The sequence below is a fragment of the Ahaetulla prasina genome, chromosome 2 (genome assembly GCF_028640845.1).
Source record: "Ahaetulla prasina isolate Xishuangbanna chromosome 2, ASM2864084v1, whole genome shotgun sequence".
Classification (NCBI taxonomy): domain Eukaryota; kingdom Metazoa; phylum Chordata; class Lepidosauria; order Squamata; family Colubridae; genus Ahaetulla; species Ahaetulla prasina.
Window position 1 is genome coordinate 53,735,031 of NC_080540.1, and position 19,637 is coordinate 53,754,667.

At 36.2% G+C, this 19,637-nt stretch overlaps 1 protein-coding gene across 4 annotated transcripts in view; it reads right to left on the reverse strand.

The window, feature by feature from the left end:
• The window catches only part of RAD18 (RAD18 E3 ubiquitin protein ligase), a 135,335-nt gene that overhangs the window by 37,254 nt on the left and 78,444 nt on the right, over positions 1-19,637 (reverse strand). For 2 of the 4 annotated variants that reach the window (XM_058168309.1, XM_058168310.1), the window contains exons 10-11: positions 17,522-17,665; positions 11,730-11,862 (exon numbers count right to left, since the gene is read on the reverse strand). In XM_058168309.1, coding sequence (XP_058024292.1) covers positions 11,730-11,862; positions 17,522-17,665 — 277 coding nt within the window. Of the gene's footprint in view, positions 1-11,484; positions 11,510-11,729; positions 11,863-17,521; positions 17,666-19,637 lie in introns of those variants that run through there. The other 2 variants (XM_058168311.1, XM_058168312.1) reach the window with 2 other exon arrangements.

Consider the following 19,637-nt stretch of genomic DNA (forward strand, 5'->3'; position numbering starts at 1 on the left):
TATAATCCACTAAGATTCACTTGAAAAGATTAAAAATATTTGGACCCCCCCCCCCAGTGTTTGTCTCCTATTTAACGAAATAGTTAAGAACATAACAGCAAGACACTAAACAACAAGGGAGCAATAACTGACAAACTTGAGAAAGAAACAAAATCTATGCAAATTCATGTCATACTTTGACCACCAGAATTATATTTTTGGAGAGCAGAGTGTCTTAAAGGTCATCCATGACCTCATATGTATCTTGAGATACTTCATCTCAATTGCACCACATCTATGAGTTCTCACATTATAATGGCCAATGGATTAGTCAGAGACGTGGAAGAAGGGGGAAGATAACCTTTCTCTTATGAAATGCTATTGATCCACAGGAAACAAAAATCAATAAGGTTTCTGTGCCTGACAAGGGTCTGCACAAATGAGTCTCTCACCTTTTTCATTCCCAAAAATGAAGTCTAATGCTGCATAAAATTAAGTTTGAAATCTTTTCGATATTTACCTAAAGTAGCCAAACAAGTAGGGTACTTAATATTTTTAGATATTTTGGAAACAGAAACCATGAAGGTAAAATGACAGTTCTATTAAGAATGATATATCTGGATAGCTAAATGAGGTTAACGCATTAAAGTACTTTATTTAAGTACTCAATTTGACACACTATTTATTATTTTTTTTTAAAAATCACATCTCAGATTGTGTTCTGCTAAAAATACATTGAGGCCTTTGACCTCTGGTGCTGGAGAAGACTCCTGTGAGTCCCTTGGACTGCAAGGCGAACAAACAAGTCAGTCCTAGAGGAGATCAACCCGACTGCTCTTTAGAAGGCCAGATCCTGAAGATGAGACTCAAATACTTTGACCACCTAATGAGAAGGAAGGACTCACTGGAGAAGAACCTAATGCTGGGAAAGATTGAGGGCAAAAGAAGAAAGGGACGACAGAGAATGAAGTGGCTGAATGGAGTCACTGAAGCAGTCGTTGTAAGCCTAAATGGACTCTGGGGAATGGTAGAGGATAGGAAGGCCTGGAGGAATGTTGTCCATAGGGTTGCGATGGGTCGGACACGACTTCACAACTAACAACAACAAAAATACATTCTTAGCTATTGTGGCAAAACTGTCCAATTGTGCAGGTATTCCTCAATTTATGACCACAATTGTGCCTAAAATGTCTGTTGTTAAGCAAGACATTTCTTAAGTGAGTTTTGCCACATTTTATGAACAATTCTTGCCACAGTTAAGTGAATCACAGAAGTTGTTAAGTTAGTAACCCGCTTGTTAAAAGAAACTGGCTTCCCCATTGACTTTGCTTGTCAGACGATCACAAACGGTGATCACATGACCATGGGACACTGCCACCGTCATAAATATGAGCCAGTTGCCAAGTGCCCAAATTCGGATCGCATGACCATGGGGATGCTGCAAAGGTTGTAACTGAAAAATGATCATAAATTACTTTATTCAATGCTGTTGTAACTTTGAACAATCACTAAATGAACTGTTGTAAGTCAAGCACTACCTATATTTTGCCTTTAAGCATTATCTCCTTTATCATATTTATCAATGCACTATCACTTCTACTAGTCTCAGATAAGTGAGTTCCTTACCCCTAAATAGATCTGGTGATCCTACTAGAATGTGTTAAAAATCCTGACTCTTGTTCTTTTCTTTGTTATTCGGAAAAAATAACAAAGGGGACGCAGTGGCTTAATGGGTAAGACGCTGAGCTTGTCGATCGAAAGGTCAGCAGTTCAGCAGTTCGAATCCCTAGTGCCGCGTAACAGGGTGAGCTTCTGTTACTTGTCCCAGCTTCTGCCAACCTAGCAGTTCGAAAGCACATAAAAAATGCAAATAGAAAAATAGGGACCACCTTTGGTGGGAAGGTAACAGCGTTCCGTACACCTTTGGTGTTAAGTCATGCCAGCCACATGACCACGGAGACATCTTCTGACAGTGCTGGCTCTTCAGCTTTGAAACGGAGATGAGCATCGCCCCCTAGAGTCAGGACAACTAGCACATATGTGCGAGGGGAACCTTTACCTTTACCTTTAATGTTAATTTCTGCTGTCTGAAAACTTTTTGCTTGCCATGAATGGAATTGATTGGTGTATTATTTTTATGGCATGGGTACATGCCAGAGATAATGCACAGAGAGATGCACAGAGATAACAGTCAACCACTGATCAAGAACTCATTGGGGGGGGAGGGGGGATGTGCAAAAGAGCAAAGCAGATGTAACTAATTTGTACACAAACTCACTGGCAGGCAGAACAGGGAAAACCCCCATAATTCCCAATTAAAAGAAGAGCTATTTAGATTAAGACAAAAGCTTTCCAAGACCTTTTGACTTGTGCAAAGTTCAAGTAAGAAAATTTTCAGGTACATTTTGAGGTAAAATTGCATCAAGAAAACTGTGTCACATGCAACTGAAGTTGCAGTGCATGAAGTTTAATCTAATTTCAAGGAATTAGAAATGCTTGTTTCAGTTCCAAAACGTGTTATGCATATGAGTGTGCCCTACTGCCATTTATTTGACCAATTCACAGTGCTGGCAAGACTAAATATGTAGTGCCTGCTATCTATTGGTTATTATCTCCATGCTCACCATGTTTTACTACAGAAAATACCTCTGACCTGCACAATCGTAACAATGTATATTTTTAAAATTTAATTTAATTTTCATTGTTGTTTCCTTTCGCTTGTAACAGAAAGTCTAGAGAAAACTTTTTTATAATTAGAAGATGTTTTCACTGCCCCCTCCTCCTCCTCTCAAAGCTTCTTGCATCTTGCTCATGATTTTGGCTGAACCTTTAGGAATAAATCCATTTATTATGTAGTGCTGACATGCCTGACAGGACTATAATTTTTGAGCTGTTGGACACATATTACATTTTTTTTAAATGTATTGCTCCTGATTTCAGCTGCAGTCAAAGGTAATTGGGCTAGAGCTGGGAAATGTGGGATGGATAATTATGGGATATATGAGAGGCAAGTGGGTAGATTCTTTGAAAGAGGAAATCATTTTCTTAGTTCTCTAAGATCAGTTGTTTTCTTTCTAGAGGTGGAGGAACTGAAGTAACTAAATTAAAAGTTTAAAGCTAAATTTCCCTGGATAAAATAGCAATGCTCTGGGCACGATCATCTTAAGTGTCCAGTAGGTCCTTCCCTAAAGCATTGCAATATTTTCCCAAGAATACGTACGCTAGCATGTAAAGTAAACTTTGGAAGCCAGCAAATAGAATAGAATAGAATAGAACAGAATAGAATAGAATAGAATAGAATAGAATTTTTGATTGGCCAAGTGTGATTGGACACACAAGGAATTTGTCTCCGGTGCATATGCTCTCAGTGTGCATAAAAGAAAAGATACGTTCATCAAGGTACAACATTTACAACACAATTGATGGTCAATATATCAATATAAATCATAAGCAACAAAGTTACAGTCATACAGATGTCACCTGACCTTGAAACAGGAAGAGATGAAGAACAGGCATACATAATGACCTGTTTTGTAGGGTACAAAATTTTTAGTTGACACCAAATAAACAAGCAAATTAAGCAAACTTTCCTGGCAATTATGATCAAGACCAACACAATCATTCAAAATGATGCTTAAAAAGTCTAGAACATAGGTGTCAAACTCAATTGCGTCACGTGACATATTATGACTTTTTTTGCTTTTGCGGAGCCGGGGTGGGGGTGGCCTGCTCGTGACCCATCTGGCCCGCAGGCCGCCAGTTTGACACTCCTGGTCTAGAACAATTTTTTGCCTTGTGAACAAACAACCAAGAGGTGATAGTCAGAAGCTGCTCAAGAGATATTAGTGCTTTCCATAAGGTCTTGAAATCCTTTATGAAAAATAGAATATAAATTTTAAATTTACAAATTTACCTTCATTCGCAAGAATATAAATTTTACAAATAAACAAATAAATAAAATAAAAGCCAACAGTCTATTAAGACAAACAGTCTGTTTTCCTACACTGGACAATAAGCATGCTACTTGGTATGACTATTCACTCTAAATCATGTGAAGGTCAATCTGATAAATGTATTAAGCATAAAAAGGGATGGGCAGGAATGGGCATTAATGACTCATTCCTCATGCCACTGGAATGGAACACAAATAACCTCTACTCATTATTCATGAAGAACCGTTCCAATTATTTTCAATATGGTAACAAAATATTTACCAGTTTGGGGCAAAAATATTTGAAAGCCCCTTTTTTCACATGTAACCTGGGCACTTTATTTGAATCATCTTTACAAGCAAATGTACTAAAGTGATTCAGCAACCACAGCAACACGTTTAGACAAGCAGCGGATCTTTCCAAGAACTACTTAGGCTTTGGGACTTTGTGTCCTCTCCAATGGCATTCCACAAGACAGCACAAATAGTCCTGTCAACATTCTTCACCAAAAATTTGTGATCACAGAATCTGGATGGATAATTTATCTGAATTTCTCCAGGGGGAGAAGAAATTCTCCAAAAATTTCTCAAGGGCAAAATTCTCTCTTAGTGGTAACAGTAGTATTGCTACTGAAAAAGCTCAGTGGGGCTCATTGCACCTTCTCTTGGGATTTAAATCAAGTATTAGATGCCAAGAAGATGCTACAAACTGTGGGAGAGATGGTTGTAAAATAAAATTTAAGTCCTTTGCAGATACCCTTTGACCACTTGAATGAATGGCAAATCCGAGTCATGAGAATTTATCCAACATTCCCTTCTTTCAAAGGATTTCTAAAGCCAATTCATCAAATTGAGTGAGAACTGGTCAAGAAAAGCAGAATTTTCTGCATTTCAACAGTCATGTGCGAAGTTAATTTATTGCTAACTTATTCTCAGAAAACGAAGCTTGTAATAAACATTTGATTTTTGGCTTTTCTTGTTGTTGTGGTTGTTAATTACTTGATCTATCTATGAAAAAGCAGTGGTAAAAAAAGGAAATTTGGGAAATTTTGATAAAAGTAAATCTAAAGGCTAACATTCATTATCTAGTCTTACCTTCCAAAAGATTGACAGTGGATATGATTTTTTTTTCTTACAAAAATAGAAAACACAATTTGAAGTCATCTCGCCACTATTTCTCTCAAAATAAGACATCCCCTGATAATAAGCCCAATTGGGCTTTTGAGCACATGGCAATAAGGCCAAGTGCTTATTTCAGGGTTCAAAAAAATATAAGACAGGCTCTTATTTTCGGGGAAACACAATATATGATAAGTAAGAAATGCATATCCTTTCTCTTTCCAACCCAGCAGAACTTTTGAAAGTTGTTACGTAAAAAGGGTTAGAATTGTCTGTCAGAAGAATATGTCTCCAGCAGCTAAATAGAATAGGACCAATTTGGTATGGCATAAGCAAATAAATAAATAAAATAAAGATGTATTATATCTGGCTAGAGAATATGAAGGGGAAAAAGAAATCCTCATTGTGAATGCTCCAACACTGGAAATTTTTAAGAAAATGTTGGATAACCATCTGACTGAGATGGTGTAGGGTTTCTTGCCTGGGCAGGGGGTTGGACTAGAAGGCCTCCAAGGTCCCTTCCAACTCTGTTGTTATATTATATTATAGGAGAAACAGTTAGACAATGGTTCAGAATGTTACTCATTGATCCATTCTAAGCCCACTCCTTCTTCCTTCCCCATTACATAAACCTCTTTTTAAGGATTGGAAAGAATTCCAGAAGCTATGTTCTGCATGCTTTCCCCAGCAGGATTGCTACTATTAGTGCAACTAATATACAGAAAATATTAGCAGTCGATCAATATGCTCTTGAATTTTATTACATGTTAACAAGGGGTAAATGTAATCTTTCAAATCTGACCCCTTTTCTTCATTTGTTCCCTGGATCTTTTCATTACATGTATAACCTAGGTCTTGAACAACTTGTAACTAACAGTACAAGACTAAACAACTGCCTTGACCTCATCTTCTGCAACAACACCAATACCATTTATGGACTACAAATAAGAGAACCCTTTTCCAACAGTGATCATTGCATGATTAACTTCCGCCTTAATATACGTCATCACTTAAATCGTCATATCAATAGCATTCCCATCTAAAACTTCAAAAAAGCCAATTATGACCTTATAAACAATGATCTTTCATCTCTGGACTGGCAAAATCTGTTCTCAACCTGTATAACTGCTGAAGACCACTATAGAGTTTTCCTACTCGAAATCAATAGAGTCATCAAACTATACGTACCACAAACTACCACCAAGATCAGGAAAAGCAAACTACCCATATCAATAAAAAAGCTTCAATCAAAAAAAAAATCCCTCTGGAAAAGAAACAAAAAGGACTATGTAGCAAATTTTAAAAATCGCTACAGAACTATATGCAACCAAATAAAAACTGAATGCACAAATTATCACACCAAGCAAGAAGAGGATCTTCTGCGCACTAATTCCAGTCGTGCCTTCTATAATTTTGTCAACAACAAGCTTAAAGACTGTAGATCCATGCCACCACTAAAAGATTCTAACGGCAATGAATACAATAACGAGGTAACTAAAGCAAACCTCTTTAACAAATTCTTTGGCTCAGTTTTTGTCAACAGTGATGGCACATATCCCACATTCCCAAATCGTACAAGCAATGAGTATGACGACTTAACAAATATAGATTTTACAGAAGAAAATGTTGAAAAAACTCTTTGTAACTTGAAACCATCTCTATCCATTGGACCTGATGGACTTTGTGCTTAAAAAAACTCTCTAGTAATTTAGCAGAACCCCTAAGTATACTCTTTAATAAAACTTTCACAACCAGTGCCCTTCCCAATCTCTGGTCACTAGCCACAGCCATTCCAGTTTTCAAAAAAGGTGACCCCAGCTTAGTTGATAATTATAGACCAATCTCCCTATGCTGCGTCGCCTGCAAAGTAATGGAATCCATCATCAACCAATCCATTATCTTGCACTTAGAAATATACAACCTTCTCTCAAATAAACAATTTGGCTTCAGAAAAAAATTATCATGCAATTTACAACTTCTCCACTGTAAAAACCTATGGACTACAAATCTTGATCTAGGTAAATCAATAGATGCAATATACACAGACTTCTATACAGCTTTTGACTCAGTAATACATGATAAACTTCTCCTAAAATTAAAATCCTATGGCATTTCAGGAGCCTTACACAACTGGATATCTGCTTTTCTGTCAAACAGACAACAAGTAGTTAAAATTGGTAATGCTCTATCAAATCCTGTTCCTGTCAAGAGTGGTGTTCCTCAAGGTAGCGTTCTTGGACCTACTCTCTTTATAATATACATAAATGATCTTTGTAATCATATCTCAGGTAACTGTGTTCTCTTTGCTGACGATGTCAAACTTTTCAACACCACCGACAATACATCCACAATTCAAAAGGTCCTTGATCATCTAACTGCTTGGTCTAAAATTTGGCAACTACAAATCTCAACCAGTAAATGCTCAGTCTTGCATATTGGAAGAAAGAACCCAATCACATTTCACATATTTCGTTATTTTATTTGTTTTAATAAGCAATCTATATTTATGATTTACAGATCTAATACTAATTAAAAATTGATGAATGATTTGATAATAAGATCATTATTTTCTATAAAATTAGAATCAATTGGTACATTAATTAATGTTGGAAACAATCGCTTCATTTTATATTTATACACACAAAGATACAGACCTCTTTCATTTGAAATATTTCTATTATAGCTTATTTAGTTCAAAAGAAGATCTTAATTTTAATATAAAACTTAAATAAATACATAGTGAGGGTTCAACCTTGTATTTATTTATATACAGAACAAGTCCACTGAAATCAGTGTGGTTTATGTTAACTAACTTCAGTATGTTTATTCTTGGCATCAGTAAGTTTGAGTCCAATCATATTATTAATAGAATCATATTATTCTATTAATGATTATTTCATTGACAGAACTGCCTTGTGGAACCCAAGGATTGCAAGGAGAAAAAGAAAGGTATGAATTATTAGATTTCACACATATATACATAAATGTATATATGCTACAATTATCAATAAGCATAAATACTCCTTTGAGTCAACTTTTGATGACCAGATGGATGCAACTATATTGTTTTCTTGGCAAAAGCAGAAGAAATTTGAAGAATGGCAGCGATCAAGAATAAAAAACTAAGTTTTATAAAAGAATGGAAGGAGTTGATTTGATATCAAAATTGCTTTGTTTAACAATGTAGAAAGTTTTTTTTTTACTTAGAATAAGATTTTTCTTAGAATATTGAGACTCTTCTAAAGGCAGCAACATAGCAGACACTAGAGGAGGCTGGCAGTGCATTTGCCTTAAGTACTTAAGTACTTAAGTACTTAACTAAAACGGGATACAGGTAGTCCTTGACTTACAACAATTGCTAAATCAATGATTAACAACAATTGAAAACTACTACAGTCTCAGAAAGAGTGCATAAAACACTGTGCTTGCCCCTCTAGATGCATGATCGGCATCTGAGTGCTTCTTCCCACTTATGATGGGTTGCCAAGTGCAATTCTCTGCCAGCTTTCCCAAAACTCAATGGGGAAGCTGCAGGGAAGACTGCAAGCTCCTGCCACCTGTTGAATGATTTCCCCTTTCCTCCACGCAAGAGGAATAGGGAGGATGCTCACTAGGTTGCAGGAATGGGGCTCAGATGTTTGGGATCCATGTTTGGTTTCTACTGCTGCAGGAGTTCCCTTTCACACATGAAAGGTTGCTACCTGCCTGTCCTTTCACTCTGTCAGCTTAACAACCACAACAAAGGATTGCAGTTTTTGAACAAAGTGGTCATGTGGACGTCCTGCTTAATGTCAACAACTAAGACTTCATTTCCAATTGTAATCTAATTTCACTAGTAGGCTACACAGGTTACAGAGAAAGAAATGTTAGCAGTAACCATTCTGCTATGTCAGATGCCTACATTTAATACGCCTAGCATACTTGTGACACAAAATATGTATAGCCAATGTACTATTTTAAAAAAAACAACACAAATTTATGTTAATTTAGTAAAAGTAATAGTCCAGTTCTGATAGCAATAGGACCAGGGCTGCCAGTGCTAGGTGATGATGTTGTAAAGTGTGACATCACATGACATATTGTTTAGCAACAGCAATCCTGGCAGTCCTGGTTGGCACATAACCCTGAGACACATGGGTAAATGGGAAAGAGATGACGTTCCAGGTAAAAAGCATGGGGATGCCGTGACAGGGATGTGTGTGAGGAAACTGGGAGAAGCAGCACGGACCACATGTGAACACAGAGAGGCCAAGGTGGTGTACCGACCAGAGCGACTTGCATCCTTCTCTGCTGGCTTCCCCATTGACTTGGCTTGCAGAGTCAGGAGGCAAGATTGCAAATGGCAACGATATGACTGTGAGGGCATGGCAACAGCCACAATTTTGAGGAGTGATCATCATCATAGAAACTTTTAATGGCTGCTGAATGAATGGGTTGGTGAGTGAATGAGGTTCTCATGTGCTCGGACTCTAAAACAGATCAAATTTATGACATCTGGACATTGAAGAACCTTTATACTCTTCATCACAATTTTCATCTGCTACAAAAGTACCCATTTATTTATGTATGTATTTAAAATATTTGTATGGCTGCCCATGTCATATTAATTAACTCTAGGCAGCTAACAACAAATAGACAAAAAAAATGAATATAAAAAACTTTCATACTTCCAATGCTATCACAGAACCAAAAATGCTAGCCTCCCCTTCACTGATCCAGTGATCCAATAGGTGAGAGAAGTCATGTCTTAATGGCCTTCTGGAAGGCCAGAAAGGTAGGGTCCTCTGTATCTTGAGGATGTCTGTTCCACAGAGTAGAAGCAACTATAAAAAGACCCATTTAATAAGTTCCACCAAATGGCATTTAAGAGAAGAGACCCACAGTGAATCCACCCATTCCAATCTAGTGGGAAAGATAGCTGTATAATCATAAATTATTGACCCAATCAATTCTGGCGTATTATATCAGCATGAATAATAGCCGTAATTGCCTCATTCCAATCAGGTAAATTTCATTATATATACCTATTTCTCTGCCAACTGATAAAATATTTATATTTTATATAATCAAATATTATTTTATATAATATTCAAACTTGCTAAGACATTAACATAGAAAAAGTTGCTTGGAACATTGCCTTTTGGTCATGAAACATACAATAAGACAAAATCTGCAGTAATCTAATCCATAATTTAATATTTAGACACAAAAATAAAGTGCACATCTTTTATCCTAGTTGCGGCTAAAATGTACATAATGTAATAACGCTGTTCAATTATTTGGCTGCAATATATTGAATTAGCATTCTTTTAGCCAGAGATGCAATAACAATGGAAAACATCTGTTCCTTAAGTAAGCTAAACATTTAAATTTTCAAAAAGCGTTTTCTCAGACTATAGCTGACATTGCCAATTTCCCTCTCCAAATTTCTTTATATGCTTCACATTTTCATGTGCCTATCTGCTTAATTATTTTTTTCTTAGCCACAAACATGGCAAGGCATCCCTGAAGCATGAATGAATGAAACAATATGCATATTAAGACCTCTAGAACAGTTGAATAAGTGAACTACGCCAAAAATATTTAAGGATAAAAATCAAAACTGATAATTCACCAATACTACTGTCTTTCTGGCATTTTTCATTAAGAGGCTTCCAAAGGTAAAGCCATAGTTTAGTGATAGTGTTTAAGGTCTGGAAGCAAAGGAGTTTTCCAGTTTTCCATGGAAAAACACTTATCAAAGCCCCCACAGAACTGCAGCCAATCCATGTAAACAACAAAGAAATACATGAACCAATGACTTGATTCAATCTGAGGTATTTTTCTCTATCTCTATAACATGGCATAGAGTAAGAAGGGGTTGTGTGGTAAATAAAAGGTCTATACAGTTTCTTGCATTTCCAGATTCTCTGAAAACTCTACCTGGACAACTGGTTTTGCAACAGATTTTGCTGAGTTACAAGGAATAATATAAACCAACTTCCCAAATTTCTATCCTACTCTTTTCAAGGATTTTTTGAGACTTGACTACAAGTTGGTAACACTGTACATTTACAATAATATATAAAGATTAATCCCTTTAAATTTACTGCTCTATAGAAAGGAGACATATAAATATGAGAAATCAAGGATATTTCTGGTTTCCTGAAGGACAACTCAATACGGGTCTTGGAAAATAGTATCTGAATCTGAAGAGATTTCCAAATACAGAATGCAGCTAGACAAAACAAATGAGAGAAAAACAGCAAAGAATCCTGTTATACATAGCTACAGTGTGTATGCTGCAATATATACCTGATATGCAATAATAAATCTGCAAAAAACAAACAAACCCACAAACACTGAAATAGGAGAGTGGAGAAATAGGCAACAAAGAGCTGAAATGGAAATTAACTAGACAGATGGATTATGTCAAAAAGGAAGAAATAGGAAAACACTGCTCACCATATACGTCCTTAGGTGTCACGGGACTATGGATTTCTATATATCAGAAAATGCAATTACATATTAGACTATAATTTCACATCCTAGAGATAAAATGTGCAGTTAAGGGAAATGCTATATATTGCAGTTTTAGGTAACTGTTGTCAGGTACCGAGTAATTTCAACTGTATTCAAGCATTCATCCCATTCCACACTCTACTTACATTCTGGGCCCTTTAATCACAAACACTGCATGCACACACACACACATACACACCTGTTTGAAGATGCAGAGGACTCACAGGCAGCAAAAAGAGAGAGGTTTTCTTCCCAGGCTGCAGCTTCTGTTTCGGGGGACCGATTGCTGACAGAGGCCCGATCACTTTGTTCTTGAACCCTTAATTTTTCTCCTAGTGGAAAGATTACAGCACAACCATAAGCAAATTGGTGAGGCTATGTTTCAAATGACATTTACTTCAAAGTACCTATTCCTTAGTATATAACTGAAACACATTCAGATAAGAAGATGAGGTCTACTAGTTTCGATATTGAATAAAACTTTGAAAATCTGTCCTTTAAAACTACTCATTGCTGAACCTTGTAGAGTGTTTAAGTGGATTTTGTAACTATTTTTTTTTTAAATCCGTATTAAGGCTTCAAATGATAGAACGACTTTCTGATATTGGAAGAAAAAGAATAAACTGCAAGAGAAATGAATGAAGTATGTAAGCAAGAACACTTTTTCCCACCCTTCACACAGAGATTAGGAAATCTGCAGAAAGAAACTGCTCCCCCTTCATTGAGTCGCTGAGGACAGAAATTTTACTTTTGTGAAGCTTTTCAAATCACAAGTTAACAGTGCACTTTTTGACGAGGCAACCTCAGCTTTTTTCCCAAGTCAGACACAGTAACACACACACACATTCATATAGGTATATACAAGTAAATAAAACTAGCACAGCAGTGGTGGCATTCAAATTTTTTTACTACCGGTTCTGTGGGTGTGGCTTGGTGGGCATGGTGTGGTGTGGCTTGGTGGGTGTGGCTTGATGGGAGTAGCAGGGGAAGGATACTGTAAAATCTCCATTCCCACCCCACTCCAGGGCAAGGTTACTGCAAAATCCCCATTTTCTCCCAATCAGCTGGGACTCAGGAGGCAGAGACTAGATGGGGGCTGGGCCTGTCAGAGGTGGTATTTGCCGGTTCTCTGAACTACTCAAAATTTCTGCTACCAGTTCTCCAGAACTGGTCAGAACCTGCTGAAACCCACCTCTGTATCACAGTGAAAATTTGACTACAAATTTTCAAATGAACAGTAGTCAAATGAACAGTAAAAATTTTTAAGTATATGAACATAGAATATAGAGTTGGACAAGACCTTGGAAGTTTATTAGCCCAACTCCATGCACAAGCAGGAGACTCTACCATTCTGGATAAACAGCTGTCCAGTGTATAAGTGAGGGTAGAAGGGTAGAGGGTACTCTTAGAGAGGGTAGAAAAGAAGGAACAAAGTTGTTAAGTAAACAAAAAAGAATGTCACCTGCACCAGACCAAAAAAATTGGGCCTGAACACAGTGAAACCTCTCCCTTAATCCCGTTAAAACCTGCCAGACTTGAAAATCAGCAAGGCAAGAGTAGCTGCCAGTTTTGAGAATCAACAAATCAAGGATTTGGAGGCATAAAAGGACTCCTGAAGACCACCCACTCTTTTGGATCTAGGCTTCCCGGCTTCCGGCTATTGCCTGCCAGCCTAGTTGAGAAGGACAGAGGTAAGTGTGAACGAGTGTGTGTGTATGAGAAGGAGCATATATAGGTTTGGCTGAAAGTAATTTGAGTGTGGCTATTTCCCAAGGCTGAGAGTATGAGTGACCATAAGCCAAACCTGGGAGTGCATGTAATACTAGAGCAGGGGTTTCAAACTTGGTTTCATTGAGGGCCGCATCAGGGTTCTGTTTGATCTTGGGGGGGGGGGCAAGTTGAGCATGACCAGGGTGGGCGTGGCCAACTCGATGTCACTCGCGTCAAAGGCACCTGTGGTGGCCTAATCACTCTGCCAGCAAAAATGGGCTCCCTAGCTCCATTTTCAGCTGTGACAGCCTTCTGCAATCCTCTGCCAGCAAAAACAGAGCTTGGGAGTGCTGCTTGTGGTCCTCGCAAGCTCCATTTTCGGTTGCGATAGCCTCCTGCAACCATCTGCCAGTGAAAACAGAGATCAGGAGGGCTATGTGTAGCCCTCCCAAACTCCATTTTCACTGGCAGAGGCACTGCAGGACAATCCTTCGCTGTTTCCAGGGCAGCCCTGAGGGCCAAATCTAAGCATCATGTGGGCTGCATCTAGCCCCCGGGCCTTGAGTTTGACAATGCTGCACTAGAGCAATACTGGAATTTTTATTACTTTGGATTTTTTCTCACCTTGAAAACCATATTTTAGTATGATTTTATGATTTTTACCTAGAAGTGTTTATCAGTCTTTCAGTGTTATGGATTGCAGAAGGATTGCACATCGTAAATTTGATATCCTTCCACCCGATAAAGATTTCTGTCCATAACAAAGGAAGAATACTATTGCTGGATAAACTAAAAGCAATACATTTTATTCCTGGAAGCCTTTCAGATTTTGAGGGCTTCAAGGGCTGCGTAAGATGTCATTAGCAAGGTTCAAAAAACCTTGTTTATTTTTATTCATGAGAGATTTACTTTAAAAAAAAATGTCAAGTGACTGGCCAAAAAAGTAAACTTATTAACTTGAAAATAGTTGGGATTTAGATCCTTACAATAAAGTGACTGCCAAGATGAAAGTGCAAAATAAGAAGTTTTCCACAGAAGTATAAAAAATGAATCTGTCCATAAATAAAAGTAATTATATCTTTAAAAATTTGGACTTCAATATACGCACAGGCATTCCATTCCATTTCACTATAAGCGATAATACGCAAAGTTTGGAACAATAATACTAAGCAAAAGAAATCTTGACACAGGAGATAAGCGGGGAAAAAGGAAATCTCAGTAAATCTAATTTATACCAACATAATTCATTATTATCTCCTCATCCATCATTTACTTGCTAACCATCCTTGCTTCTATTACATTTATATAACAACTGGCTCTCATTTTCTGGACTTTATTCTTGTCTCTTTTGAAGGATCTCAACAATTCTATTTAACTGACTTTCCCAGTATTCATCTTCCTCTCAGCCAATTTTCCCTCATGAGATTTATCTTCATTTATTAGCCCTCTTTGGGCAAACCACTTCTCTCATATTTCTCATACTGATCACTCACTTATGTATTTAATCAATTCACACCCATTGATTCTTGACTATATTTGTTCTCTTTTATCATATACACTTAAGTAATCTATTAAGGGGCTGTCACAAAGAAGAGGGGGGTCAACCTATTTTTCAAAGCACCTGAAGGCAGAACAAGAAGCAATGGACGGAAACTAATCAAGGAACCAACCTAAAAATAGGGAGAAATGTCTGGACAGTGTGAGCAATTGATCAGTGGAATGGCTTGCCTTCAGAAGTTGTAGGTGCTCCATCACAGGAGGTTTTTAAAAGAGATTGGACAACCATTTTTCTGAAATGATATACGGTCATCTGCAAATCTTTCAAGTTTTCAGCAATGAAATTGTCAGCATATAAAAGGACCTACACATTTGTGTTCTTAAGTAACATGACCAATATTTCTTATACATTTATCCATGAATACTTTAAAAAGCTAAGTATCTGCATATCCTTTCTTACTCCTGGCTCAGTATTGAGTATTCATATAGCATTCTATTTACTGTCACACATGCTTTAGTTCCATGGTTTCTCTCTCTTACAAGGAGCAACTAATCTGCAATTCCAGATTTATACCAAATATTTCATACTTCAAACCTATTCACTTTATCAAAAGACCTCTCCAAATTTTTCAATGATCCACTGAGAAGCAACAAGAAAAATTCCAAGAAAAATTAAACGGCATTGCATTTTCCAAAATTTGCTTATTGTCATTTCTTGTATCCTTTGGATCAGAATTTTGCCCAAACACTTCCCAGTTATACTTGGTAAATTATCCCCAATAGATTCCCATATTCATTGCTGTCACAGTAACAGTATTTTTTTCAACTGTCAGACACAGATGCTTTCTTAATATACACATTAATCAAATTACACAGTCACTTGTACAAACTATATCCACATTTTTTTCAGTTCTATCATTTATATCTGCGGTTTTACTATTTTTTCAATATCAAAGCATTTATAATTTCCTTTTCATCATTTGTTCCCCTTGGAAATTAAAAAAATAAGATTCCATTTCAATTCTGCTTAGTTCCCTTCACTCTGCTGGAAGCTTCTTATTTAGCCCTTTTGCTAACTTCCAAAACAACTTAGGATTGCTTTGGAACAATATTTGGAAGTGGAATTTTTAACAAGAATTTTTATATACATGTAAATTTTGCGTGCAATGTTCCTTAATAGACAATTGTATGCAATTTTTATACCATTTTTTAAACCCAAGGAATATTTTTAAAAAATATTTAGAAATGACTGAATTCTGACTCACTTCTAAATTTATTAGTTTATATCAAAAAGTGAATTAAACAAATTTATAATTCTTGCTTTATAACTATACATCTTGTTCTAAATCATTTGACTCATATCCTTTTTCATCCAACTATTGTTCTGCCCAACTCATGCCCCATACCAACATGTTCCTTATAATAAGAAATAGAGTACATCCCATCACTTTTGTCCATTTTGTTATGCTGCAGCCGGATTCTACAGTTGTTGAAATTTATTTATTTTTTCCTCATTAATCTAAACTCAGTACCCCATAATGACAAACATCCCTTGGGGAGGCAGATCTCCCTCCACATGCAAGATCAAGTTGAAAATTGAATCTTTTTTTTTTGTTTGTTTGTTTGAGATGTAGAAAAAAGGGAAGCAGGGCAATAAAAGATGGAATTTTATTAAGGAAATTTTAAGGGGAAGAGAAAATATAAACTATAAACATTATTGGCAGGATCTAGACCACTTAAATTTAAAGTTTTTTTAAGCCTGCCATGACTACTTTTTTTTAACTTTACGCATTATTTCCAATTGGAAAGAAAAAGGATGAAAGTGAGAAAGTTATGGAAAACAGAGTGTTACATTAGTGAAACGCAGTTTGCGTTCATCTGCAATTCAGTTGTAGAAAATATAGGTCCATGTCAGCTGAGGGAACAAACCCCACAGACAATATCGGCAATAAAAAATAGAGATATAAGAGCAAAAGAAAACTTTCTCTGCAGATCTTTTAAAATGTCTGTAAAATGCCTTTACAGATCTTTTAAAGATCTTTAAATATCTTTTTAAATGTCTGTATTTCATCCATTGCAATATGAGTATCTCAGCCATTCCGTATAAATAAATCTCCACAATATTTTCGGAAGGCACTGTAAATTAGCTAGAAGGAAAAGTCATAAATTGAAATCAGCTGGATAGCAGAAATTCAGACCATAAGAAAAAATAACAGGAATTAGAAATGCAGGAGCCAAAAATTGTTTCCATTTTCATGATACACAATAGAGAATATATCTAGGTCAGGGCTGAACTGTGAAGTCCTCAGTGGTTTCTGAGCTTATTGCTTGCAAATATTTCATTATTTTACTAGGTAACATGATCAGTTCTAATCATCATCACTGATGGTATTACCTAGTTGGGTAATGAAATGTCTGCAAGCAAATAACCAAGCTCAGAGAGCACCAAGGACTCCACAATACAATTTCCCTTTTTGTGCTCTTTTGTTATAGTGTAAAATAATATAATGTAAAATAACTATACAAACTGTGCATCTTTATTACTTTAAAAACATTATTAAAACAAATGTTAAGATTCTTGTCCAATTTTAGTAAACTAGGTAGCAAACAAACAATTCATGAACATATTTCCACGATGCAAGTCTATCTTTCAAAGTTAGACATTTACAAAATAAAATTGGACAGGTATTTTAGAAATTCACTAAATCAACTCTTATGGAAATTAATATGTTTTATTTTTGTTTAATTAATGAAATTATATTAATCATAATTAGCACTGAATACCACTTTCAGTAGTTGCTTCGTTCTGGTCTGGTTTTTCTTCTTTCTGCTCTGGTTTTTCTTCCTTTATCTGTTCTTTGCTTGCATTTTTCTTTCGCTTTTTCATTTGGTCAATTAAAAGCTGAAATTCAGCTTTGTGTTTCTTTCCTGGGGAAAAAATGTGTAAAGAAGTTCCTTACCATGTGCATAAATGTGTACCAAATTACTGATTTAAAATTTTTGACCTATTTTCATTGAAACTGAAGTCATTTAAGCTCAGCTTTAGAATAAAGTACAGGAAATGTTAGGCAGAAGATATTTTGCTTTTGTTGTAAACGAACAGTACTTATCTTTTCTTTTTGATGTACCACAAATGGTTAGCATGGTTAAACTGAGACGGTTAAATATGTTTAATTGGCCATTAATTTTAGCAGGAATTATTGCTAAGATAGTATAAAGAAATAGAAATATGTTCTGTTCTGAATACAGAGAAAGATGTACCAGACCACCAGAATTGATGAAAATTGAACACACACTGAACAAGAAACATGGTGCTCAACCAAACTTCGCTTATTGCTATATTGTAGGGTTCTATGTATAATTCTATTTTGTCAGACTTCTGGCAAACATTGTTATCATCCACAGCTTTCTCCAATATGTACATCTTTTCACAAATGCAGCTTTTCAGATTGTTTTGATTTCATTTACCTTCTGGACTGGCCACATTTTCACTCACTATCACTTAGTAGAACTATTCCTCCTGTTGAATGGGTAATTAAAATGTATTAATTGCATAATGCACTGATGCTATTATGTTTTCATTCAGCCAATTCTAAGAAGGCCACAAGGCAAGAAAGCATGCCTTAATAAAATACGTTACATCAAATCATTCAACATGCATCTTTTACAATTCTGTCAGGAATCTAGTTCTAAAAATACAAATCACCAATGAGATAATTGTTTTGAAGACTTCGATATATAACGAGGATGAAAAAAATCTGGCATTACCAGTTTAAATGCAAAATTATGTGCACTGAAATAAAATTGGATTAGATTACTTTCTTCAGATGTATGTATAACAGTCCTATAAGACAGATAGACACTTAGAAGGATGGACAGAACATTTGTAGGAAAGAATCAAATGACAACTAGTAGATATATCAGTCTTTCTCTATTCAACCAATTGTTCTTCTTTGATTTTTTTTCTTGTTGTTTTTTCAACTGAGAGTCTCAATATAAAACAAATACAAATAATTATATTTATCTTAGCAGAAAATATACTCTTTAACCTTGCCAAAAAATTGGATGATACACATTTCTTCAGATCCCAATCAGAATCATTTCTTAATAAAGTTCCATATTCAGGCACTATATAATAAGAGAAAAGTATTGAAGAATTTATTAAATATTCTTTAATAGACAAGAGATATATAAGAGAAGGAATTTCACCAGCTGCTTCTGTACAATACTCTATGAAGTCATTTAAGCTGTTCTTTTATAACACGCTGTTGAAAAAGCAAACAAAGAAGCCCACTTGCTCAATAAATAAATAGAGGCATCTAACTATCCTTGAAGATTTTTCTGACATGACTAAAAGCATCATGGCAGCGCTTTTAAGAAATTCTGATATGCAATACCTGCTGGCCTATGACCATAATAAAGATTTGATTTATTGATATGTAGTATTTTTAAATTTAAGGTGGAGACTCCAAAGACCAGTTGTCTTCAGCCGTGGTGAAATCCAATTTTTTTTTACTACCAGTTCTGTGGGCATGGCTTGGTGGATGTGGCAGGGAAAGGATATTGCAGATCTCCATTCCAACCCCACTCTGGGGCCAATCAGAGGTAGTTTTTGCCGGTTCTCCAAACTGCTCAAAATTTCTGCTACCGGTTCTCCAGAACCTGTCAGAACCTGCTGGATTTCACCCCTGCTTCAGCCATTCAGAGTTCTCACTATGTACAGCAGTGGTAGTCAACCTGGTCCCTACCGCCCACTAGTGGGCGTTCCAGCTTTCATGGTGGGCGGTAGGGGATTTGTCTGATACTGAAGCACTTTCCTTTTTTTTAATTTAATTGACTTTTTAAAAAATTTTCATAGCATTATTTAAAAACATTTTCATTAGGTTTTCATAAAATTCCC